This window comes from Echinops telfairi, unplaced genomic scaffold (genome assembly GCF_000313985.2).
Source record: "Echinops telfairi isolate 266 unplaced genomic scaffold, ASM31398v2 ScPeMD7_7469;HRSCAF=8507_1, whole genome shotgun sequence".
NCBI lineage: Eukaryota > Metazoa > Chordata > Mammalia > Afrosoricida > Tenrecidae > Echinops > Echinops telfairi.
The window spans coordinates 99,133,048-99,160,529 of record NW_022111373.1 but is presented as its reverse complement, the minus strand read 5'-3'; the positions used below and the strand labels follow the sequence as shown (position 1 = coordinate 99,160,529).

Below are 27,482 nucleotides of genomic sequence, written 5' to 3'. Positions count from 1 at the left end.
TGATTCCGGGAACCCAAGAGGAAAGCAAATTTTGGGAATGATGAGGGCAACAAATGTATAGGTGTGCTTTACACAACTGATCTATGTATGTAATGAATTGTATGAGCCACAATAAAATGATCAAAAATAAATAAATAAAAGATACAGTTACTGAGCACTCATTGTGCAAGGTACTGTGGAAGATTCAAGGACACACACAAGGTGGGCTTCCAGCCTGCCTGGAATTTACAACCCGCTGTCACAGCATTTACTCAGAAGTCTTACATCACTCATTTAAATGATTTCCTTAAGTGTTCTGGCCTCACGTAGAAGGTAGAAGGGGGATAAAAATAAACATCACTGCATTTCCTGCCCAGAGTCTCAGGTTGCCGGGCCTGGGCCTCGTCAAAAGAAAAAGCCAGGAAGGCATTTTGTCATTGAGCCTTGAGACCGAGATGCTCTTTAATGACTGGCATAGGGACAGCCCCACGTTCCCAAACTAAGAAGTGGGTGCATGCAAGACCTTTGAATGAAATGACACCGTGTAACACCAACAGGCGAGGAGAAAATCCCACATACATCTGGTGGTATGGTTGTGTTGCGAATTGTATTGCTGAGAGAACCGCATGAGAGCCATACTGGGCCTGGCTACACAGAGCGCAATCCAGGCTCCTGCCGTAAGGCAGAGATCAGACAAGCCTCCAACCGCCGCTGTCCCTCTTCCCCCATGAAGACCCCAGCCTCGCTACCTCTGCTGGCTTCAATAATCTACTCCCATGGCCACACAGAACTCACGGAAAATACGCACAACCATGGTTACAAAGTGTGAGGCATACAGTTCTTTTGTCCACAACACTTCTGCTCAGCTAGGCCACTGTGCACTCCCTCTCTGGTCCTCAGTTCCTAGGCCTCCTGGTCCCTCTTTCACAGGTCAAGAAGCCCACCACTCTGCCTCCCGGTCTCGGGGCTGCTCCTCTGCTCTCTGCCACGGCCTTGGTGGTGTGACCTCCAATGCCGCTGAGCCACACGCGCCCCACAGGTGGCTCTTCTTTCTTGGGGGTCCCGGGATTCTTCTCCTTTCTTTCTAGGACGGCTCGCCTACATGCCTGGTGGAATGGTGAAACTGACCAGACCCTCTGGGACAGATAGAAGACCCGTACTTCAGCCATTTCACTTCCCACAAGCATCCATACAAAGAACTGTGTAAAGCAAATGTGAAAAGTAAAGCATCATTAGAGAGCAACACCAACATGCCCAACACCCAGGTGAAGGACTAGAATATCACGGTAACTCTGAACCCCTGTTCTTCCCTCCGTAGCTGTAGAGGAAGCCCTCGCAACCTGAGCACTGCAGATATTTGGGAACAGACAAACTCTAAGTACTTAGCCAGTAGGGTGATTAGCAATACCCATGGCTCCTACCCAGGAGACGCCATTAGTGTATGTCTGCGCATGCTCGCACAGACACACAAACACACACACACACAGACACACACACACACACACACACGCACACAGGCTTCAGTTGTGGTGACCCAAAATATCTTCAGATATTGTGCCACAGGCTGTCTAGAGGGCAAAACCGAGGAGCCACTGTCCTAGAGGTAACACAACGTAGACGTTATCCTTTTATGTGGAGTTATTTTACTGGAGTTCCAATGCATGGGATCTGAAAACAAAGGTTCCCAAACTAATCTGGCCAGCTGCCTCCTTTTCAGAGAAAACATCACTTAGCGCTCCGTAGACAATGAGTAACTTTTGTACGGCCTACAACCCATAATCCAAGACAAAGTGTGGGCATCTGCGACTGAAGCGTGCCGGGATCGTTCCAGTGCCCCTGGGGATGGGATCGTCCACTGTGAGAAACACTGCCCTAAGACAATGTATTTTACAGTGGTTTTGTCATCTTGAACTTCGGAGTACTGAAATCGTACCACATATATCTCCCTCAGGCTTGTTTCGTTCACTCAACGTGTTCTGAGATGCATTCACGCTGTAATGTTATTATGTTAACTGTAGTTCACTGTATATATATATTTTAGTTCATATTCTATGATAAAGTTTCAAATGTTGCAAGGTATTGATCCATTCTGCTATTGATACTTACCCATAAAATTTCTAACATGTTAACTTTTCTAAATACTATAGCTAGCAACATTGCCTGATAGAGCTTCTTATAATTATGCACCAGTTTCTCTGGGGGCTACATCTCAGAATGGAATGTCTCCTAATAAACTATGCTTGTGCTCAACTTCATCATTTTCACACTGGCTGTGTACATGTGCCCTCCCGCCACTCCCCATGCTATCCAACAAGTGGTACTTCATCGTTTCATAGCTGTGTACTGCAAAAATATACATCGCTTACCGTGTACATGCCAATTCTACAAACCGCAAATGAGATCTGGATACATTCAGACATTCTCTACAAGATTAAAATAAGAATAAGAGATTTAATCTCTACAAGATTAAAATGAGACTAAGAGATTACAAGCAAACATGTTACCAAAGCTTTCAATTCTTCCCCCTTGCTCTGCACGCCCTTTCCAAAGGAAATCTATTGTGTGCCGACATCTGCTTTATGAGCAAGTGCTTGAGTTTATTCCTTCTTATCTGCTTTTGCTAGGCTAACTCAAATAAAACAGGATAATACAGCCCTGGGGTATACTGCTTTACCGGGAGAATAGAAAGCCTATACAGAGGCATCACTCAAGGACTATGATTTACAGTACGGTTTTAATTTCATTTTCTCTTAAATCTTACACGAACATACAATCTTTCATGATAAGTCTGACAGTAATTCTATAAAGATGTTTTCTTTCTAGTTCAGCTCTTGCCAGACCTTAAAGCTCTACAGCCCTAGAACCGAGAGGTAACCATGGGAAACAAAGGGGAAATCTCTTAGTTACAAGCTGAAATTCTGAACAGACTAAAATCAGAAGTGAAGGCTGAGGACTGCACTAGCAATTCTCAGCTTAGATTCTCAGATTCTCAATTGCAAATGAAATTCAGATCCTGAAAATCCAAGCCCACTCACAAAACCTTTTGTTTACCAAACATGAGTGCTGATTTCTTTTTTCTGTACTTGGAAGGCTATTTTTAGCACATTAAATTAGTGCGTGGTCACAATCCCTCTAACTTTATAGAGTCCATGTGGTTATGATGGTTTATGGTTGTCAGGTGAACGCTTCTCCTGGAAGGTTCTGAGGCCACAGCCGCCGCAGTGAACAGAGACAGAACCCCAGATTCCCGGGACAGCCAAAAGGCTTTAGGAGATCATTCTCTCAAGGCCATGAAGCGGCATCAGGCTGCTTCTACAAGAGGCTCCTGCCTCTGCAGACAATGCCCAAAATAGGCTGAAGTCTGTGTGGCTACAGAAAAAAAAAATAAGAAAAGGATTCCGAAGCCAGTAACTATATGTATGGATATTCAAAATAAGTATTATGGCGATGAAAATTCAAAATTTTAAAAACTTGAAAAGATCTCTAAATATTCACTGGTTGGGATTGTTTTCTCTCTATCCTTTTTAGACAAAACCAAAACTGATTGATAACTTACTATCACGGATCATTTCTACTAGCAAGGCATTATTATTGTTGTTGTTGTTGCAGCTGCCCTGAGTTTATTTTGAATAGGAGACACCACTGAGACGAACCCAGGACAATGCTGCCACTGGCCCCTTCAGAGATTAAGACTCAGTGTGTGCCTCCTTTCCCACTGTGGAAAATCACCGCAATGCACGCATGTGCAATCTAATAGTGAACAACTGCCTCAGAAAGCTGGGAAGGTTCTTTTTCCTCAGGAGAAACTGTCTTGTTTTCTACGAAAGACTCCACTTCCCAGCCCTCCTCGGAGCTGGGAGTTGTCGTGTGACTACATGCTGGGTCATGAGATGGCAGGGAAGGAGAAGCTCAGGGAACTGACTTGAAGAAGGACCAATTTTCCCCAACCGTGCCACCTTCCTTTGCTGGACTGTAACTGAGAGTCCGCGGCGGTCCAGCGGTCACAATCCTGTGAGGGTGTCCAGACAATGGCAGGCGAAGGAGTCGAGCTCCCCACAATGCCAGTCTGGAGCCTGGAATGACCGCGGCCTGGCTAAAAGACTGATGTGTTCCGCTCAGCCTAACCTGATCCCAATGGCACGGAGCAACCCTCCTTTTGAAACACAGGTATCCCACTGGCACTGGATATAAGTGACGGCTACACGAGGTTCATGTCAGTGGTATCTCTAGACTGTTCCAGTGAAAACATGACAGCGGCAAGTGGTGGGTAACAGATACGTTGTCTACAACCATGAAAGCACGCAAGACGTGGAGAAAATGGCAACTAGTGGAACGAAAGCTAAATGAGTGGAAAACTAAATAAGGGGGAAAGGAGGTATCTCCTCACAGAAAGAGCTGGAGGCACAGAGCAACTCCTTTGAAGGACACTATCATTTAAAAAGGGCAAAATATTTATCTTTTAATGACCAAAACCTATGTTCTACTCCTTTCTCTCTCACATGCCCAAACATACAAATACTATTATTGGGATCACCAAACCTCCACTTATTCTTTGTCATTGTTTTCATATTCCTTCCTGACGCCCCATCTTACCTCATTCTTTCTCCAGTCTGGACAAGCACTGCTTGACCCGTGAACATCCCTAATCAGACCAATGGGCACATCCAGTGCATACACGCTAAACTCATTCTAACAAAAAGCGTCCCAAGAACAGCCTTTTCAAGCTAATGGGTGGGAGTCAGATATAAAGAGTGTTCTGTTTAATATAATCGTAATGGGAGACCTGGTAATACATTTTAAATGACTAGTGAATATTCTTTCTTCAGCTTAAGTGGTCAACTTGAAAACCTGTTTTAATGGTAAACCCATGAGATCGCAGGTACAGTTGGGAATGAGGGCGGGATTAAAGGAGGAATCTCTCCCACTTAACCTCTGACGTAGTGGTCTTCAACTACACATTCCAATACCGATATCTATACTTGCTTGCGAAAGAACTAAAGAATATTATTTTAAAGCCTCTGATTGAACACATCGAAAAGAGACCTGGTTAAAAGCCAACTGACAGAGTGCTTAAAATCTATTAAAATAAGGGGGAGTGCGGGGTGGAATGTATAATCCAGAAAGCAAGAAAAAGATAACTTGATTTGAAATTGATATGATTACTTACAGTTTATTGTTGTTTTCCCTATGAAATGTCAAAGGTAAGCATGAAAATAAAGGAGAAAAATATCTTCAACAAGATGACAGAAAATGCTATTTATGGTCTAGTCATACATACATATATGACTGCATATATATGTATGTGTATATATATGTCAAAATACAACAAATTTCAGTTCTATTACCACACTTGTCTTCCTCTAAGAGACTTGCTTTAAAAAAATATTTAGCATGATTAACAGCCCTAATTTCAATGCTCTGTGCAAACACACGGACTGATAAAAGTCCAGAACATGGTCGTGTTTATGTCTCCTCTAGAATTTTGCTTGTGATAAAAATGAGCAGGTTAAAATATCCAATCCAGCACTTGAGAACGACAGCACCAATACACGGGAGCTTCAGAAAGTTTGTGGGAAAAGTTCATTATCTTTGCATTACATTTTTCTTTGTGCTTTTTGAATGAAGTCTGCCAGTATAAAACATCTACAGGCTCCAGCCTAGATCATCTATTTCCAAAGCAAGTCAAGTAGGCTCTACCATCTCAAACACAAAGGGAGTGGGAGGCAAAGATGCAGGGTCTGAGAGATTGTGAAGCGAGAAGACCCTCCTAGTGTCCACAAGGTACATGGGGGGCGGGGGGGATCCCAAAGTACTGAGTGGGCAGAATCCTGCTGAGTGAGTGGGTCTGTCATCGTCATGCGGCGTTATCCCCCAGACTTGAAATCAACTCCCGGAATGGCACGGCACCTACTTCAGGGCTGGGATCTCCTTCTGTTCGTGTTGCCACTGAAAATGTTAACAATGAATTATTTAACAAGTACCATAATAACCTGAGAGGTTATTTTCCCCAAAAAGAAAACTCTCATGACACAATAAAATGAATTTTTGTTCTAGGATGTGGAGAGTTTTGTTCCTCAGAATGATTAATAGTGTATTCAGAAGGGCACGTGAGGATGATAAACAGCCCAAAAAGCAATATTCACCAATATTTGTCAGCAAAGCTGACAAAACTGACTTCCCCCCATTTTGTGAACCTTTTCCGTTATAACAGGGCCACCGACCAGCACCCCAAGTAGATGCATACTTCCCAGGAAATCGACAGCTATCTGTGGGTGGAATACATGAGATCAACCAGCAATTCATGAGAGGAGTTATTGCCCTTGGCTGTTAGGGGACAACGGAAAGTTACCACAGAACGTCTTAGTGAAATGTGACCACAGAGCCACCAAGCAGAAATAACTGCAGGTGTCTAAAAGGCCACCTGGACAGGACAGTCAAAACAATACAAAATGAAAGGGCCCCTGCTGGCCTGGTGGTTACCCATGGGCAGTTGGACGGACCAGCAGCTCTGAGGAGAGAAAAACCGGCCAAAGGAAACAAAAACTCATGAGCTCTGAATTTGTAGATTCCATCCTGGCAGTGTTTCCAACGAGTTCAAACATCTCTAAACGTCATGTAGGATATCTAAGCAAGTACAGATTTGGGCACAAATGATGGACGGTAGCAACAGTTACTGTTCTGGAAAATCTCACTGTAAGAAGTTAAGTACCACTTACCTTTGAGGATTTAGTCCTTCACTTGTTACCAGGAACTGGGGTAAAAATCACATCCAAAAGTCAGAGAAGAGAAATCATTTGCTCCACATCTTTACTGTAATAGGCACAGCTATGTAACTAGGTGACCGAAGGTCAAACCCTGGTATCAAGATCTTCCGGCTCAGTGTTTCCCAAAGTGGGAGATAACACCCCCTGGGAGGCGCAGGAGTGACCCAGGGAGGCAGCCAAAGCAGATGCCTCTCCTGGATTATGGGCTCTCTAGAAAAGATGTTAATTGTCAGGGGGCAGGCTGAGCTTTGTTGTTGTTGTTCTTTTTTTTTTTTTTTAACCATTTTATTAGGGGCTCACACCACTCTTTTTCACCATCCGTACATAAATCATTTGTGTCCAGCACATTTGTACATATGTTGCCATCATTCGCAAAACACCTGCTTTGTTGTTGTTCTTGCTTGTTTGTTTTTAACCTACGCTCTGGCTAGAAAGGAGAAAGCCGCGATTGAACACCCTGGTAGCAGACAATGGCACTACAAGTGAGACCAGCATAATGTGACGTCTGAGCAAAGGGTTTCTAGGAGACAAAGTAGGCACGGAACCCATCACCAGGAGTGACCGGAAAGACTTTCTAAAAGAGGCACTTGCTAACGTGAGTCTTAAAAGATTAACAGCCAGGTGAAAGGATGTTAGAAGAAAATGATTTCAGACAGAATAGCCTGACAAAAAGCAAGAACTACAACACAGGATATAAATGCCTGTGAGGTCTAAAGTTATAAGCCATAAAAACCCTCCTATTCTTTTCCAATAATCACTTCTCAATCTGACAGGAGTGGTTGGTGCCAATTGATTAACTGCCTAAACAACAAAATTCATTCACAATAATATCTAAAACACCAGTTTTAAGACTTATCTCTAACTCCCTGCGAAAGGAATTTCCATTTGGCAGGGACTAAGCCTATTGGTCCCACGATACACCCCCGCCAGATAATAAGGCCCATGAAGCAAGATGGCTATAGTTGATTAAACTAGCAGTCAGTCCATCCTTAAACAAGCCAACCACCACAGCGTGGCCCAGCAAGAAGAACTAGACTAGGCCAGTCCCAGGCTCCCGAAAGCTTGAGTTAAAAATGAAGCATGCAGCAGCTGGCGGTCAAGCAGAAAGAATGCAAAAGGTAAACATCGCGGTCATGAAGAATCAAAAGCTCTGAACCGAAACCAAACTCACGGCCTTCAGGTCAATTCCAATGCATGGTGGTGAAGGACGACGAATTAAAACAAATTAAAGAAACCAAAAGACAGGCATATAAAAACAAATACATACATACTTACTTCCTGTGGTAGTCATATAATCTGTTGTCAATTTGAGAGGACTAACAGTGAAGGGGTGGAGTCTCGCCTGTCAATCATTGTATAGTCAATGAGGCCTCTCTCTGTGTGGGTATGGCCTTCCCCTGAGGATTCTGGGGATTCCTGTATTTCCTCCTTGGAGGTAGGAGACAGACTGACACTCTCTCTCTCTCTCTCTCTCTCTCTCTCCTCACGCCCTGAAAGACACTCTACTGACAAAACACATGGCACTATGCTGATAGACCTGGGAACTGGAGGAGCCACATAGGGACCCCTGCCAGTGCGGAATTGCTTCTACCGCCACTGGATGCACAAGACTTTGCACCCACTGGCTTGTGATCTTCCTGCATTCGGCATCATTGCATGTGTTGCATGAGTCTGAAGAGGACTTTATAGATCGGTATCAGACATATGGGCTAATATAGGACTTACAGACTTGATCTGGACAGGGATGGGATGTTTTCTCAATATTCAATTGCTCTTGTATACGGGCTCTTACACACGAGTGTGTTTATGAATTTGTTTCTCTAGTCTACCCCCAACTAACACACTTCCAAGACAGAGAAGACATATAAAAGCAGAGACCGCTAACCCTACCAGTAACCGCAAGTGAAGTCAATCCAGAGAGATGCAAGTATGTGGGGAAATGGCTTCGTGTAGCTGAGGAGTGTATTTCAGAGAGAAAAAATTATACTCCCCAGCCGCCTTTGTAGCTAGGTATGGCCATGTGTCTATGAAATGTAAGCAGAGAGTTTGGAAAGTCTTCCAGGAGGGAGCTACAAGCTTCGCCCACCCCTTGTCTCTCCAGCTGTGCAAAATACAGCTGTGATGGCAGGGGCTCTGGGAGCCACTTTGAACTATGGGTTTAATATTCGTACATAGTATACAGAAGCATGTCAGTTCTCAAATGACTTCTAAGTTTACTTTCCTGAGGAAACTAATTATCTATTCAATAGAACAATAAGGAGCCCTCCGGTAAGTATTGGACTGCAACCCAGAGGTCAGGAGTTCAAATCCACCAGCCGCTCAGGGGGACAAAGATGAAGGTGTCTGCTCCCATAAAGATTTACGGTCTTGGAAACCCCATGCTGGACCACTGTGTGTTGAAACCAACTTGATAGCAGTGAATCTGTTTTAGGTTTTGCTTTTGATTTGGGGGTTGTTTTGGTTTTTAATCTTGTCATCATTTCCACCACTTTTTGATCCGTATCAAACTGACAGGGTGGGACAGCGAATTTGAGCCCAGGGTAGTCAGTTAGCCAACAGTGAGTGTTACTACACGGCCACACGTATACTTGGTGCCAGGCTGAGTCTTAACGTGGGTTCAACACGAACAAAGCTGCTGTTCTCATGGAAGCTACACCCTAGTGGTGGAGACTGGTAATAAACACAAAATAAGTTAAGGCACATGTTGCTCGGTGTCAAGAAGGAAAACTCAAAATCTGTTGCACAGGACTTCTTTAAAGGGTCGAAATACAGGGTGTTGCTTTGAGGAGTAAGATGTGCCTGCCCCAAGCTGTGGTATTTTCAAATCACCTCATATGCATGTGAAAGGTGGACGCTGACTAAGAAAGGCTAGAAGAATCCATGCATTGGAATTATGGGGCTGGCGAATTACACTAAAGTCCCGTGGACTGCCAAAAGAACAAACAGATGTGTCTTGGAAGAAGCATCACCAGATTGCTCCTGTAGAGGCCAGGAGAGTGGACGTTCATTTCTCTCACGTGCTCTGGGCATGCGGTCAGGAGAGTCCAGACCCTAGAGAAGACTATCATGCCGAGTAAAGTAGAGGGCCAGGGGAAAGAGGAGGGCCTGGGACACGGTGGCTGCATGGATGGACTCAGGTAAGAACAGGTGAGCACGGCGCAGGACAGGGCAGTGTCTCCTCACTTATTGTAGACAGGGTTGTTGTGAATCAGAACCAACTCGACAGAACCTAACAACAACCTGAAGGAAAATAAGGCGAGGGGTCAGAATGGCCAACACAGGGTAAAATGTGGATGGTTGCTACTTACGAGGTGGGCATGGTCATTCTATTGTTAGGTGCCATGGAATCGAATTCAACTCATGACAGCCTTCTGAGAGTAGAACCTTGTTAGGCTGCCATCTTTAGGCACCAGATTACTGGGTCTTTTCTCTCACAGAACTTCTGCAGGCTTGAACGACGGACCCTTGAGCTGGAAGCTGAGTGTTGAACCATTGTGCCACCAGGGCTCCTTCTGACAATATTAAACTGAACCCACTGCTGTTGGGTTTACTCTGACTCACAGTGGACCGAGAGGGCAAACTGTTCCATCAGTTTCCAAGGCTGTAAATCTTCATGGAAGCACACTTGTCCTATCTTTCTCCCAAGGATTAGCTGACGGTTCAAAACACCAACCTTCTGCTTAGTGGCCGAGCACATCAACCACTATTACAGGCAATCTTAAAAAGAATGCTGGGGAAACGTTCGCCGGTTTTGATCCCCAAGTCCCTGGCACATGCTACCGTGAGACTTCACAGCATCACATGCTCAATTCAACATGCCACAAATACCTGTATTGAAAAACAGTTCAGGGAGACATTATGAGGGGAAAAAAATAGAACGTCTAGAATCAAATCCTAGTCCTGAAACTTAAAATGTATGTGACCTTCAGCAAGTTACTTATCTGCTTTGGGCCTTCATTTGTCATGCATCCAGTGAGGGGAACAGTGATAGCTATTTCTTTGGATACTTGTGTGGATGAAATAAGTACGGGAAGGAAATGCAGTGAACTCTGTATCTGTGTTTGTTTGGTTTTTTAATTGAGTCCCATCCACAAATCTCCTAAGCATGCGCACACTGGAAACACCCTTGCTTTAGTCACTGCTGTATTCTCCTGGCACGGCTAAAGTGCCCTTATCTACATTACAGGACTAGCTCCTGTGACTTCTCACCACAAATTGTGAACACCAAGACAGGCCGGAAAGTCTGAGTCCTCAAAGCAAGAGATGTTCTGAAGCCAGAGGGCTTAGCTTCTAGCACTCTGCCTCAACAGAACCAGTACCTCAGCCCACCGACGTATTCATGTCTAGCCTGGTCCCACAATCGTGTCCAGATAGATCATTTACACTGACATTGAACTATAGATTTCAGCTTACACTATACAAAATGCCATTAGTGATTTATCATTCAGCATTCTACTATGCAGCATTAGGATTATTATTTTTCTTTTCAAGGCTATTTTATAATGTAAAGCATCCAGCTGGGTGTCATTTATTGTCTATTAGATAAGCGCATCATTATTCGCTATTGTAAGAAAAATATACCATATATAAGCCGAGTTTTTCAGCACATTTAAAAAAATCATTTTATTGGGGGCTCGTACAACGCTTATTACAATCCATACATACATCCATGTGTCAAGCATATTTGTACATTTGTTGACATCATTATCAAAATATTTGCTTTCTACTTGAGCCCTTGATATCAGCTCATTTTACCCCTCCCACCCCACCACCCTCCATGAACGCTTGATAATTTATAAATTATTTTGTCACATCTTACCCTGTCCAACATCTCCCTTAACCCACTTTTCTGTTGTCTGTCCCCCAGAGAGGCGGTTATATGTAGATCCTTGTAATAGGTTCCCTCTTTCTACCCCACCCTCCAGGTATCGCCACTCTTAGCACTGGTCCTGAAGGGATCATCTATCCTGGATTCCCTGTGTTTCCAGTTCCTATCTGTACGAGTGTATATCCTCTGGTCTCGCTGAATTTGTAAGGTAGAATTGGGATCATGATAGTGGGGGGTAGGGAGTAGGAAGCATTTAAGAACTAAAGGAAAGTTGTATGTTTCATTATTGTTACACTACACCCTGACTTGCTCGTCTCCTCCAGGTGACCCTGCTGTAAGGGGATGTCCAGTTGCCTACAGATGGGCTTTGGGTCTCCAATCTGCACTCTCCCGCATTCACAATGATAGGTTTTTGGTTCTTTGATGCCTGATGCCTGATCCCTTAGACACCGCTTGATCGTAGGCTGGTGTGCTTCTTCCATGTGTGCTTTGTTGCTTCTGAGCTAGATGGATGCTTGTTTACCTTTAAGACCTTTAAGACCCCAGACGCCATAGCTTTTGATAGCCAAGCACCATCAGCTTTCTTCACCACGTTTGCTGATGCACATTTTTTAATGCAGTTTTTGTGGTAAAAGTAGGTGCCTCAGCTGATTTTACTCTAAAAAATATGGGTTTATGCTCATTCCCCTAAGTTAACACAACTCTTCAGCACAGCTTTCTGCTTTAATATCATAAAAACTTTGAGCTGGAGATTCTTTCCTTGACCTCATCATTAGACCTTTTCCTTGAGCATAATATTTACACTCTCAAATCTAGAGCTGAAGTCCTCAAAATATTCCAATGTTATGAAGCCAGTAGCTCCATATTAATTTATCTAAATTACTGGGCTGGGCCACCAAAAACTGTAAATTGTCAGGCAATCCATCCAACAACCACTTAAAGAATCAAAAATCTCCTTACTTATAAAAAAGAGAATCTAATTTCCCTTTTGTTTCTCTGTGTGTACTTTAAGCTAGACACTCAAGATATGATTTTAGAAAAGTTACTTTGTTGCCTTGAAACTCAATGTCCTCAGAGAGAAAAGCATCAATAATACTACTATTTCAGTTGCTCTCCAGTCAATTCCAGTGCATGGCAACTCCGCATTTGCCAGGGTAGACCTGTGCACCACAGAATGTTCAATGGCTGGTTTTTCAGAAGTACCTTACTGGATCCGTTTTCCCGAGATGCCTTGGATAGACTTGAACATCCACTCTGCAGTTGGCAGCTGAGGGCTCTAACAGAGTGTCCTGCTGTTGTGAGCTGTAGTCAAGTCCAGCTCCAACACGGTGACCGCAGACACGGTACTGAAATGGCATCTAGGCTGTTCTCATCCATGATGGCTGGAAGGGGTGAGTCCACAGTTGTGATTGTTGTGTCATCGGCGTTAATGAGGGTTACTCTCTCCTTTACAAAATACAGTCTCTTCATGATACGTAATGGCCTCCTAGGCATGCAAAAGCTAGACTTCAAATTGTTGTGTTGGCAAAGAATAGTGAATAGACCCTGGACTGCCAAGTGAACAAAGAAACCAGTCAGACCGCATTGGAAAGCAGATGATTACAGATGCAGGTAAGTTAAAATTTAATAGCTTATCATTTGATCTCTCTTTTACCCATTTTAAATTTGCTCTAGTTTTTAATATTTTCGGCTTTCTTTTTGATTGAGGTTTTTATCTGTTTTACTTTGTTGTTGTTGTTGTTTTTTGGTTGTTTCTCTGTTTGTCTTGATTTCTTGTATGTTTTTCTGTATATGAAATCCAAGATAGGTAACTCCATAGAGACAGTAACTGGATTAAAGGCTTCTTGCAGGTATAGCAGGAGAGGTTGGGGGGAAATAGGGAGATAGTAACAATGAGTACAAGAAAGAAAATGTTCTAAAATGGATTATGGTGATGATTGTACAACTCTTTTTTTAATATGATTACACTACTAAATTATATGAAGTGTGAATTATATGCCAAAAAACTATTTTTAAGAGAATTTTAAAAAACCGTTTTGGAAGAAACACAATCAGAGTCCTGCTTAAAAGCGAGGGCGGTGGCTCTCCAGCTTCTCACTTTGGACGTATTATTAGGAGAGAATGGTATCCAGAGAGAGACTCTGTGTTTTGGAAAGTCAAGGGACAACAAAGAGGGAGGAAACGCTCATGGGATGGATGACACAACAGTGGCGATAATGATTCAAGCCAACCAGGGGCCATGACGACGGCGCAGGAGTAAGATCGTCAGGAGTCAAAGCCCATTTAATGGCAACTAACAACAACAGCAGGCTGGGTGTGTTACTCTGGCCACCTCCCCCAGTCCGTAGAACAACGTTGGTGAAGACCAGGTGTGCTATTTTTCAGGTGGAAAAAAAGAAAGAAAAAAAGAGTTACAGGAATTTACTAATGTTCCCAAGTCTGGCTTTGCAGCGCAGAACCTAGGTCAGATCCCAATTTCAAACTCTACACTCCAGATAGAGCTCCCAAAAGGAAATTAGAAGTTCCACAATTTTTTAAAAAGAAAATGAAATTTACGTTTAATTATTTTAGAGACTGAAATGAAGAAAACCACGTACAAACGTGTGCTGTATGTGAAGTTTGAAATCAGCAGAGATCACCCACGTGTTAACGTGTGCTGCCAAAGTAACTTGACTGTGAGTAGGCGTCTCGGAATAAAACGCTGCCTTCTGATTGAAGCACAACTAAGGAGTACACAGGGAGCTACTTTAAAACCTGCAACACTTTGCTGCTAATGTATTCGTGAATGTGGTAGGGCACACAGGAAGCAAAGTTAGGAAAATGTCTCACTGCCATCAAGTCAATGTCAACTTCTAAGGACCCTATAGGACGGGGTAGACCTGCCCTGTGAGTGTCTGAGACTAAGTGCTTAGGAGTAGAGAGCCCCATTCCTAGATATAAGCAAACATCTGGAGGGAATGAGTCACTGGGCCTGGGGGCACTGGCTGATAGTCTTGGCAGATACCAAAGTCTACTGCCATAATATTATATAGCTCACACAGGCATTGTTCAACTCCCTACTTTGATGAGCAGTGCTTGGGATCTTAAAAGCTTGTGAGCAGCCATCAAAGGTGTAAATATGGGTCTCTCTATACAGAGAAAATGGAAGTAATAAAAACTGAAGGACACATAAAAATAATTATACCAGCAGACTAATAGAACATGCATCTGTCTCCATCCCCCTCAGAACCAGAAGAACTAGAAAGTGCCTGGCTACCACTGCCAGCTGCCTGGAAAGAAGTTCCTGGATAGAGTAGGAGGAAAACGTGGCACAAAACTCAAAACTATAAAGGAGACCAGACTTACTGGTCAGAAAGAGGTGAGGAGGGACCCCTTTGGCACCTTTCAGGTCTGCAACTGAATTCACACTTGTGTTAGAAGAATCAAGCTTTTAAGATTAAAAAAAAATGTTTTAAACCCTCACTGTCATTGAGTCTATTTGGACAAAGTGTGACCTTCTAGGACAGGGCAGAACTGCCCCTAGGGGGAGTTCTAAGACTGTAACTCTTCATGGGCGTAGAAAGCCGCATGTTTCTCCAGAGAAGCAGCTGGTGGCTTTGAATTGTTGACTCTGTGGTTAGCAGCCCAAAGCACAACCACTATGCCACCAGGGCAGCAGCTATCCAAGGACACAGGGTTAGAAAAGAGGAGGAAAGGAAACAGTGAATCCTTGTGAGGAAGTGGGATTGGTGGCAGCACACGGAAGGATTGAAATGAGAGAATTGAAACAAACTGTACATAAACTGTTGAATGTAAAATTCATGATCTGTTTTGTAAACCTTCACCCAAATCACAATGAAGATGTAAAAAAAAACATGTTTTACTTATAATACAATTGTGATTCTGTTGAAATCCTACTTTTCATTAACATCAAGCAAAACAAAAATTCTGAACCAAGTTCATTACAAGGTAAGCCTTCAACTCTCAAAGATGTCTAAATTGAGTTTTATGTTTACCCAAGCAGCGTGAAGACCTTCACTACTGTGTTGTTATATAAAATACAACAAGGACATAAAGTAATAAGCAAACACAAAGTAGCAACAGGTGTATAGCAAAATATTTAAAATATCTTGGGTTCTGCATAAAATGATTAGGAAAACAGAAGTCTCCTATGTAAAAGAGAGACTTAGCCTGCCCCCCACCACAGTGTCATCTAAATACCTTCAGATCAGGTGAGGAGAAGAGCTTGATACGTTAGAGCCATCAGAGAAGGGAACAGGCGACAGGAATCTCTCACCCACTTGAGCTTCCCTCCAAAAGCATGAACCCCTTCTATACCCTCCCCAACAGGTGGACAGCCAGGTCTGTTCTGTTACTTTCCAACCAAAGCAGATGAACAAATGTTGATGAGAAATTCCCTCCGTGCCCTGAGCCCGTATCAGCCTCCTTATGAATGTGACCCTCTCAGCGTAGGTCTGGAAATCCACACGCTACTCTGTACACCCTGCTAGTAAATGAAGCCGCTGGTCACAGCAATACCTTAAGGTGCCTCCACATACAGAAACCAAAACTCTGATTCCATGGCGGGGGCGGAGGTGGCAGGACTTATGCAAAACCACCTCTCTTTTTCAGGAAGGTAAATCCTGTTCCTCTAGCCCAATGTTTGGGAAACTATGACCTTAACCAAACCCAGCCTCCCACCTGTTTTTGTAAATAAAGTTGTAATGGAACACAGCCATGCCCATGTGTTTATCTATGAGGTTTTCTTAGTACAAAGATGGCTGAAACAGACCAATGTGGCTCACAGATGCAGACTATCTGGTCCTTTGCAGAAGGAAAAAAAACTTTAAGTCAGCCTTGTTACTTAAGGTTAACCCATAAGCCAAAAGTACTGTATTGCATCCGACATTACAGGCTATGGTCTCAGTAGGTAAAAGGGTTATCCCCAGAGGTCAAAATCATTCATAGGTAGGCTGAGGTACCAGAAGCGCTCTGAATTCTTTATTTAAACAACACTGTGGTGGCGGGCAAGCTTTCAAGTGTGTTAGGTTAACTGGAGTAGAATTCCACCAAATATCAAGCTCTCAATATACATGTGTTGAGTGAGATCACATAGGAAAGAAAAAGAGGTGCTTAAAGAAAGAGAGGGTGGAGCTTTTCTTCTCCCAAAACTAACCTGACATGCATCCTTCCTGAATATTTAGAACCCTGGTCCTATCATTTGCAGGAGCCCTGGTGGAGCAGTGATTACCCACCTGGCTGCTAAGCCCAAGATCAGCAGTTCAAAACCAACAGCCACTCCAATTAAAATCATAATGAGGCTTTCTACTCCCATAGTAGTTATAGTCCCAGAAACCTCACAGGCACAGTTCTGCCCTGCACTGTAAGTTCACGGTACGTCGGAATCAACTCGATGGCAGTATGTTTTTAGTTATCATTTAGGGCTGTTGAATCAATTACCACTCATGGCTCCATAGGGTGTTCACCAGACACAGACTGCCAGGCCCATCCCCCCAGGTGGTAGATTCAAACTGGCAGCCTTTTGCCTAGTAGTTGAGTCCCACTCAGGGATACCATTCTAACCCCTAGCAGATATGTTTCTGTAAAGAATTCTGTAACAAATAAATTGGAGGTATTGAACACAGGGCTGCTCCTATGAATTAAAATCAATAGTCTAAAGTGACCATGTTTCCTCTAAGCCAGAGGAGCACTGATTACAATGTCATTTGGTAAAATCTCCTTGTTAATTTCATAATATCAGGAAACCGCTGGCCATGCCCACTCTGGGAAGAATAGTCACCAGTGTTGTTGCTGCTGTCGTTGTATGAGAACCCACCGTAACAGCATAAAAGAACTGAGAGAAGCAATCTTTGTCTCCAAGATGAACTTACAATGACTCTGGATGTGGGGAAATGGAAGAGAATCACTTTAAGACAGACAAAGGGGGAATCAAACCATCCAGGAGATTGCACCTTCTTGTTTCCTCAACTCCATCTTCATCACAATCAGGGTTCTTATGTTGGTGGTTAATGTTACCTTCAGAAACGCCCTGCAATGGAGCCCATGCTGACTCATAGACAATGCTGACTCACAGTGACCCCTGTGGGTTTCTGAGACTGTAACTATCTGTGGGAGTAGAAAGCCCAGTCTTTCTCCCGAGGAGCTGCTGGTGGTTTAGAACTGCTGACCACGTGGATCGTAGCACAACTTGTAACCACCACACCACCAAGGCATATTAATGGTGACCTGCGTGCAAACTAAAATATGGGCTATATCTTGCACAGTTCATTATCAAAATAAATTGTTTTTACAAGTTATTTCACTGTACCTGACCTCTCGCATCTAACAAAGAATTAGATTTGAAGAGTTTCAGAATCAGCAACTGATCATCTTTTCTTACCATAGGACCTGAAAGAGGAGTATTTCACTCTTTCGTATTAAACGTATATAATCGTTTGCAACATGAATGCGGTGGCTGCAACAAGGGGCTCAAGCCTAGAAGCAACTGTGAGGATGGCGCAGGAGCACGTCACATCCTGCCTTGTTGTGCGCAGGTCACTGTGGCTCAGAACTGACTCGATAGCACCTAACAACAGACAAAACAACAATGGATTCTCAGGATAAAAACGTAAGCATAGAAGAAGAAAAACACAAACTATCCTCTGGGTCTTTCCAAAGGTGCCCAGAATAGTAGTGCACCCCCAGCCAAATACAAGCATATGGGGAGGAAAAGCAAGGGGCCAAGCACACAGGATTATCTTTCCTATTAGTTTCAGTGGCAGAAAAATTGGCAGCTGAGTCCCTAAGAAGTGACAAAGAATTAGCACAGCCCAGGGAGCCCCAACGCGAGCAAACAAGCCTGTCCAAAAGGCTCAGCATCTGAAAGCCCCAACAAGCCAAGGGAAACATGGCGCGCTTGAGAAACATAATGATACAACAACAGCAGACAGGGGCCATCAAATCCGTTCTGACTCGTGGTGACTCACCTGTGGCAGAGTGTTAGCTTGCTCTCAAGCAGTGGCTCTCAACCTCCCTCATGCCACCACCCTTGAATACAGTTCCTGGTGTTGGGGTGATCCCCGGAACCACAAAATTATTTTCATTGCTACTTCGTAACTGTAATTTTGCTACTGTTATGAATCGGGTGACCCCTGTGAAAGGGTCGTTCCACCCCCAAAGGGGTCATGACCCACAGGTTGAGAACTGCTGCTCCGGAGGCTTTCAGATAGCAGGGAAGCTGCCCCACCTGACACCTACTGCATTCTGAACTTCCAACCTGCTGACGAGCAGGGACTCCCGTGTCCCAAGAAGGGAAATATTATCAGAGAGCAAATTAAACAGAGAAAGAGAAATCCAGCCACCACCAGTGTCCCACACCAGCTCGGTGACTCGAAGGGTCAGGAAACGTTCAAAATGACAGAGGGCAGCAGTCTTGGCCAGTAAATCTGCTTGCTCCTCCACAGCACGCTGCCTCTCGGGGAACATTCACAGGGGAGGAAGGGCTAACACACTGGCCAGTAAGTCACAGGGTGGGGAAGGAGGGGACGTCCAGAAAGCTCCATGCCAACAAAAGAGAAGATGAAAGGTCCAAACAACATTATCAATCCAGAGTAGGGCCTCAGGAAAGCTGCCTGCTAATTGAAAGTGAGCGGCCTGCCTTTGGCCAGATTTATGTGACAGCCAGAAACAGCAGCGGCCTGAGGACAGCGGCCGCCACGCCAGGACCTTTCACCCCTGTAAATCAGACACAGCTGCCACTGAAAACACACACACACACACACACACACACACACACACACACACACCTGCCGTATCTTTAACCCAGTTATCTGGCCCTGAACTTAGGAGATTGCTAAGGGTAAAAAAAATGAATGGAATTAGTGTAGAATCTTTTTGGTGGCAATGCTACCCTAAGTCCTTGGGGAATATACAAAAATCCCAGGTTAACAATAACAAAAAACTTTCCTCGAACTCCCTTCCAGTGCCAGCCTCTCTTTATTTTAGTATTATTTTTTAACCAGGGGATACCTCTAAGAGGCCCAGCGCTGTGACACAATGCTTTATCCTGTCACAGAGGAAGCGACAGAGCCTGAGAGGGAGCCTTGGCTAGCCCCCTTAGGAATTCTGCCCCAATTTACAAGGGGCTCAAGACGAAACAAGGCTAAATGTCACCCGCCCTGGACCCCTTGGGCAGGCCCCTCTGTGCTGTGGCCAATACAGCAAACTGTCTGCGGCAGGCCTGGGAAGAGCCCCACTTGGTTTTTGTTGGTAGGGGCTGGAAGGAAAAGAGAGTGCTTCAATACACGTCGAGGGGCTGGGGAGGGGGCTGGATGGGATCAGAAAGTCAACTCTCGGAGCGGGGTGGGGGAAAAAGATATTCTGTTTCTGCAGTATGACACTCTGAGTTCATATCCATCCAATCACTCTCTGTTCAATTTTTCTGGACATCACACACCAAGGTAGCTAAGCAGCCTGCCCAGCAGACCAGACTCCTGGCTCCAGCACACACGCGCCTGTGACTGACATGAGCTCCAGGGAAAAGGTCTAGGCGGAGGCGGTCATCAGCTTCCAGGCGCGAAGTCCCACATCTCCAGTTCCCTGCCCTGGCAGACTGGTTCCACGGCGGGAACCCAAACCCAGCGTGGCCTCCAAATAGATCCTGCCTGTGTGACAGAAGCAGGTGGCTGCCAAGTCCCTCAGGAGAGCCCAGGCTCCCCACCCACCAGTGAGCAAGACCCACTTGGACAAGCACCCCTGTTGGCAGAGTACGGCCTTCCCAACAAGAAGACACCCTGAGGGTTACGAATCGAGTAACTGTGCATCTGCCTATTCCTCTGAACCAGGGCTCCCCGCAGCATCATAAAACTAACTTGGGTCGAATTTTCTAGAAAACCATCTAATCCCACCATCTTTCATGTTCCAGTGGCCTTCTCCAACAACCCAACCTCACACCCCCTCCTCCCTCCCAGCCTTTCCACAGACCCCTCTGCACAGTGGGGGTGGGGGTGGCAGTGGCGGCGGCAGAGGTGATGAGCACAGTGGTGCTGCTGCCGCTGATGCTGGTGTGACAATACATGATGCACCTCTGGTTAAAAGCCTCAGAGACTCCCCAGGTTCAGATCCCAACCCTGCCACTGACTAGCTGCAGGTCCTTGAACAAGCTGCTTAACCTTTCTGTGCTCCGGCGCTGGGAAAATGAAGCTGAACCTAGGATCGGTTCCAGCGGTTCTCAACCCATGGGTCGCAACCCCTTTGGGGGCCGAACGACCTTTCCACAGGGGTCGCACAATTCATAACAATAGCAGATGACAGTGATGAAGTGGCAATGAAAATAATTTTGTGGTTGGGGGTCACCACAACATGAGGAACTGTATGAATGGGCAGCGGCATGAGGAAGGTCGGGAACCGCTGGTCTACTTCAGTGGGTTGTGAGGATTAACCGAGTAAAGCTCTGGGCAGATGCTGCTCGTATAAATGACGACGTGAGTTTGCTACCCTGAGGGTGAAAAGGAGGTGGTAGGGAGGATGTGCACGCCACTGTTCTAAGAGTGTGTGTGGTATATCAGATAATCCTCACAGGTGACGAAAGTGAAGAATTGAAAAGTGTATCGGTAACTAATTTACCCAAAGTTAAACAGAGTGGTGGAGTCACGCATATTTCAGCCCAAAGCTTATGGGATTCTTAACCATTAAACAAATGGTTCCTCACATCTGCCAAAGGTTTGGGCAATGCGCTTTCTGCCTCAGTGTTTCCCAGAGTGGGTAAAAGGACAAGGGGTCTTCCCTCTGATGCATGCTGGACCTGATCTGGTTTCCAACATTTTCTGTATGTTTGGTTTGGGTTGGGTATTGTTTGTTCATGTTAGGGTGTATCTCAGAGGTGTTATGTCATTGGAAGTCACCCTCTTGAAATTGTTCTATGTTTTTCTGTGTCTTGGGTACATGAAACCCAGGGCTGATGAACCTCTAAGCAAGTAGAACACGGGTTGGGGGTTCTACGGTGGAGGTTTCAGTGGTGGGGGTGGGGGTAGTAAAAAGGAGACAACGGCAAGTAGTCCAGAAGAAAAAGAAGGTTTGCAAACTGACTATAGCAGCAACTATCCAATTCCGTTTGATATGATTGAACTATGGAATGATATACATATTAACTCCCAATTAATAATAATAATTAGGGCAGAGAGCTTCTGGAACAATCCAGGGTGCGCTGCAAAAAGATAACTTACAATTGATCCTGGAATATGAATGTGGGCCAAAGTACAAAAGTCCTCATTGCTGGGGTGGGGGGTGCTCAGTAATTTGTTTGTTTTGCTTTTGCTGAAAAGTGGGCAGTAAGCCAATTAAGTATGGGAACCTAGGCTCTACCTTGTGGTCCAATTAAGTCCTTCTAAGTCCCCCTCAGAACCTCCAGGACACTTCTGCTCCACCTGTAGGCTAAGCTGTCCTGCTCATTTCAAGACTCATGACACAAGCTGTTCCTAGTGTCCTCTAAACCCCGTTATTGATGACGACGTCTAACAACCCGGCCCTCACCCACTGAGGGTTTTTCACATGTGGCTCAGCCTTTTGCTCCAGCCCAAGTCCTCCCATCATCCTGAAAACTTCCCCACTCGTGAGCCCACCTCACATGGTGACTGTATGACCTCATGCCTGTTTCACTGGTCCTGACCTTCGTGGCCATCTTTTATACACTGACTGCCACAAAGCTGAGTCTTCACCTTGGTGACCGGCTCCATCTACAGCTCTGCTATCCTACATCCTGACGTCTGATTGTTGGGCCACATTGAACCTCCTCTCCCTCCAGCTTTCTCAGTAGTTACTCAAGGTGGGGGGAGCTGGACCCAAGGGCTCAATAGAAAGTAAATGTCTAGAAAAGAACAATGGCAATAGATGTACAAATATGTCAGATACAATTGATGTGTGAATTGTAACAAGAGTTGTAAGAGCCACCAACAAAATGATCTGAAAAATAAGGAAAAGAAAATAATGATAATTTATCAAGGGGCCACGAGGGTGGGGGGAGGAAAGGGGGAAAAGATAACATGACACCTAGGGCTCAATAGAAAATAAATGTGCATCCCAGACAGTTACAAAGAAAAGAACCCAATCAGGCAAGCCCCCAGATTGGTCACTAGGTGATGGACCACAATGCCGTCACTTCCCTGATCATCTCCTCCTCCTTCATGACTGCAGCTGCTTCCCTCCCACTCTGCTCAAAGCCCTCGCCCATCAATAATTCAGTTGCTCATTGAAAAGAGGCCTAACATTCGATTTCATCAGCATTAAAACCATCTCAAGTCTAGCACCTCCCTCCCCGGCTAAAAAGAACTACCCATCTACTCAACATCCCCTCCCCTCCAGTCTCAGCCCCATCCTTCTCCTCCTCCAAAGTGAACCTCGTGAAAGGCCTCAAGGCAACGCCGACATTCCCTCGGCTCCTAGCTTCCCCTGTGTGCACCAGCCCTCTGAAGGTGCTCAGGACAAGGTCACTCCTGACATAAGTCCAGTGCTCTGGTTTTTGTTTGCTTCATTTCACCTCCTTATAGGATTCCTCCATTTTGCTTTAAACATCAGTGGTTCTTTCTCATTGCACTACAGTATTCGATGAGGAAGGCCCTCAAGAAGATGGATTAACAAAGGTGCTGCAACAATGGGCTCACACATCTGAACAAGTGTGAGGATGGCCCAGGACTAAGCAGTGTTTCCTCCGGTTCTGGGCAGCAGTTGCTATGGGTGGGAACCGACTTGAGAGCACCCAGCAAGGACAGCGTCGTCTTATGTGCTCAGGTGTGGGGGTTGAGCCTTGTTCTGGTTAGGTACTCCTGAAGGCACTCTGTCTCACAACAGCAACCTAAATCAATTACACAGTGAATTATTTTGCTCAGGGATCTGGGAGTACTCTAGGGTACGTTGCTGCTAGAGCTCAGGGTCCCTCGTGAAATGACAATCAGAGGGTGGCTGGTGCTCGTTTTCTCACATATGTCTGTGAGTGGCCGTTGGCACAGTGGGTGATGCATTAGACTGCACTGGACTGCTAACCACAAGGTCAACAGTTCAAAACCACCAACAGCTCCACAGGTTAAAAAACGAGGCTTTCTACTCCCCTAAAGAATTACAGTCTCGCAAAGTCTTCAAAGTGGCCTCATTTGACATCTGACTTTTGCAAATGAGATTATAGGTCAAGGGTCATTTGCCTTCGACCAGTTTCCTTTAGAAACAAGTGCAATGTTAATGAATTCATCGCACCAATAAAACAAACTCGCTGCCATCAAACTGATGTCAACTCAGTGTCCCTGTAACAGGGCGCAGTAGGCCTGCTCTGATGGGTTTCTGAGACTAAATCTCTAATGGCATAGAAAGGTCAGGATTGGCTCAGGATTCCCATGTTTTTTACTCTGCCCGATAATGACATTTTAAGAGCGAGACCTTACCATACACTGCCATTTCAGAATAGAGAGGGTGCGTCAAGAGTCACAAAAAGTGGGGAATAATCCTAAGCTTTTAAATCTGCATGTAACTTTTTCCTAACCTTTTATGACATTCTCATTTTCCTATTTGGCTATGGACTGAGATTCGGGAAACACTTCACACAATCAGAGCCCTGGTGGTAACTGGGTTACGGTTGGGCTGCTAACTGCAAAGTCAGCAGTTCAAAACCACTAGCCACTCTGAAAAAAGATGAGGCCTTCTATTCCCTTCAGGATTTGGTCCTGGGGTCCCACGGTGGCAGTTCTCCTCTGCCTCATAGGGTCCCTATGAACAGAGAACTGTCTCCATAGCAGTGAATTTTTTGAGTCAGATCACACCAATAATAGAACACCTGGGACTCAAATCGATGCTTCAAAGTCATTTGTTTTTCTTCTCTGTCGCATCAGGTACAGATTAGGACTACATACATGTCACTGGCGTTCTAAAAAGCGCAGCAGCTATGATTACTCAGGTCCCTCGGATCCTATTGTTAGCCGCCACCAAGCTGATGCTGACTCATGACGCTGAATTTCTCCTGCCATAAAACAGGAGTAATAACCCCTACCTGGCAGAGGGTTGCTGAAAGGACTAACAGGGACCGCACAGTAAGCACTTCCTGCGGAATCTGGCCCAGAGTCAATTCTCAAACATTAATTAGCAACACTATCACCCTCTCACTATTACATAACCTTGATTTATAAGCAGGGATTGATGATGCCCCGGTGCTGTTCTACAAGCATTACAAATATTAACTCAATCAATACCAAGAGCTTGACAATGCTGGCGTACCTTAGCAAATCTACTTCTAGAACTTTATTTGAAAGCACAGATAACCCAAATGTTTAGAAACCCTGTGTGTAAATAATCTCCTGTCTATAGCTACACCAGGCACATTAACCACAAGAAACAGAAAAGCAAACTCCCGACGACCCATCAGTCAATTCTGACTCATCGGGACCCTGGGGGCCTGGGTAGAACTGACTGGTGAGTTGGCACGGCTGTAAATCTTTACAGGAGCAGAAAGTCTCATCTCGCTCCCAGAGTAGCTGGCGAATTCAAATTGCCGGTGACCGTGTGGCTAGCAATCCGGTGTGTTACCCAAACCCATCTAGCACTGCGGCTCCTTTGTGTGACAAGCCTCATTAACAGACTAGAGAAGTGCCCAGGAACACCCACGGAACCACTACTCTTCACACTGGGGAACAGGTTGTCCTAAGAAATACAAAAGTACCTACAGGAAATGTGCGTTGCAGATTATTTATAACCGTCAAATTTGGAACAAACCTAAAATATTCACCAAAAGGGTGACTAGCTAAGTAGACTGTTTTAACAGGATAGTGTACAAAAAGATTTGGGTAAAATCCTAAGTGAATACAAGCAGACTACAAAGCCTTATCTTTATACTATGAGGTCAGGCCCACAGCACAACGGGTATTCAATAGCTAGATGATCAAACCAAGGAAACCAGTTGCCTCTACATTATGACAACTCCACCTGTCAGAGGAGACTGTACTCCACTGGGTTTTCAATGGCTTATGGACATAGATCTCCAAGCCTTTCTCCCAGGGACCTCTGGGCAGACTTCAACCTCCAGCCGAGCATGCTAACCACCATCCCCATCGCTTCTTCTTCCACTGTGCTTTGCTGTTTTCCACATTTCTTTCATTAGGCCTTTACTTTCATAATAAGCAGGCTATCAAAATCATCTCAGTCCAAGAATACATAGAGCCAGTGCACATGAGTAATTAATTAACATGATTCCATTCATATGATTAGAAAATGACTGTTCTACCCCAGAAAGCATACATTGATAAAATCATAATAAAGATAAACATAATACAATCCCATCAAATAATTCGTATGACTCACATGTGACACAAAAAGCAAGTGATCTCTTCCTCTCTCTCACACACACACACACACACACACACACACAAAGTTACAAAGTCAATCTCTGTTCTCTTCCATCAGCTTTTCGCAGAATACAAAGTAAGATCTCCACAGATAAAACCTGAATTGGTAATATCCAATCTAAAAATAGAAAGAGCACACCCAGTGATCTACACCGTAAACAGCATGCAACTCAAAACCGGAGGTGGGGGAGTCAAGTTTCAAAAAGAGAAGTGTAGTATGGTACCGTCTCCACAGAATTTGTTGCACACACACACACACACACACACACACACACACGTACTATGTGCTATTTGTGCACGCCCAATAAAGGGCAAAAGCAAGCAGGGAACCATCCCCCGCCCTGGGCTAGCTGAGCACTGGGAAGGGGATACCGGGACACAGTGGGACACTTTGCTGCATCCTCAACATTCCGTGACTTTTTCAAAAGAGCCAGAGAATTTTGAAGATAAAATGGCATAAAGTTGACAATTGTCATCATGGTGGGTAGGAGGACAGAAGTCTGTAATATTTTCTGTTCTTCTGAACTTTTAATAATTATGCATAAAACTCTGACAGCACCTTTATTTTGTTGGAGTTTCTGAGTCTGGGCCCAATCGAATAGGAACAAATCTAGTCCTTATTTGCTATAACCAATAGTCCTGGGTGGCTCCAGATTTTAAGCTGTCCCCCTTAAAAAGAAAGAAAGAGGGAGGAAACCCACAGGGAAACGGTTCCAAAGACATAAGTCCTCAACTTAGAGAGAAGCAGTCCAGAGGTCTGACTCATTCCCAGCAGACCTAGGGACAAAGGGTCCTGATAAACAAGGGTGTCCTGCAACCCCAACTTTTCCAATGTCTAGTTACTACCAAAGTCATGAAGGTGTTTTTGACTGTGTGCAAAACAGCAGCAGGCCTGACACCGATGCACATGCAAACCAGTGAAAGAGAGTGTGGGTAACCAGTAAGAGTAGACTACACACACAAACTCTGAGCACAAGGTAAAGAGGCAGGCAGATTTCCCAGCAGGAGCAGAGCTGTAACCCTGGCCCTGGGAGGGTCTTCCTGGATGCACACCAGACCCTGACACTCTGAGGGTCTCAGGATCCCAGCCCAGCCTCACCTTCATGTAAGTCAGTGATAAATAGAAGGATTCAGTCAGATGGTGCAGGTAAAACATCTGCACCATATGTGGTAGTGTCCCACTACTCACCAGGCACCATACTAAATGTTAGGAGCCCTAGTAGCATAGCACAAGGCCAGCAGTTCAGAACCACCAGCCGCTCCGCAGGAGAAATATGGGGCTTTCCACTCCCGTGAAGAGTTACAGTCTCAGACACCCACAGGGGCAGTTGGCATCAACTGATGGCAGTGAGGAGTTTGGCTTTGAGTTTTGGTTATATCAAATGGCAGGGATGAAGGAGAGGTCTGGGGGGCTGGTCCCAGCACCAATGCCTGCCCCTCCCCCGAGAAGAATTTATTTCAAAGGATGGCACTGAATCTGCAGCTTCGGGAGAAGGATATATCTGACCAGAGCACACAGGAGCAGACGGCAGAGGAGGAGAGACTGGAGCACAT

The 27,482-nt window shown here is 44.9% G+C and overlaps 1 protein-coding gene across 2 annotated transcripts in view; it reads right to left on the bottom strand.

Annotated features, from left to right (window-relative positions):
• The window catches only part of ARL15 (ADP ribosylation factor like GTPase 15), a 501,286-nt gene that overhangs the window by 463,946 nt on the left and 9,858 nt on the right, over positions 1 to 27,482 (bottom strand). Inside the window, exons 2-3 of one of the 2 annotated variants that reach the window (XM_045285123.1) lie at positions 5,147 to 5,164; positions 2,346 to 2,402 (exon numbers count right to left, since the gene is read on the bottom strand). The exons of the other annotated variant lie outside the window; for it this stretch is intronic. Of the exons in view, the coding sequence (XP_045141058.1) occupies positions 2,346 to 2,399 (54 nt within the window). The 5' untranslated portion in view covers positions 2,400 to 2,402; positions 5,147 to 5,164. The remainder of the gene's footprint in view (positions 1 to 2,345; positions 2,403 to 5,146; positions 5,165 to 27,482) is intronic. 2 annotated transcript variants of the gene reach the window in all.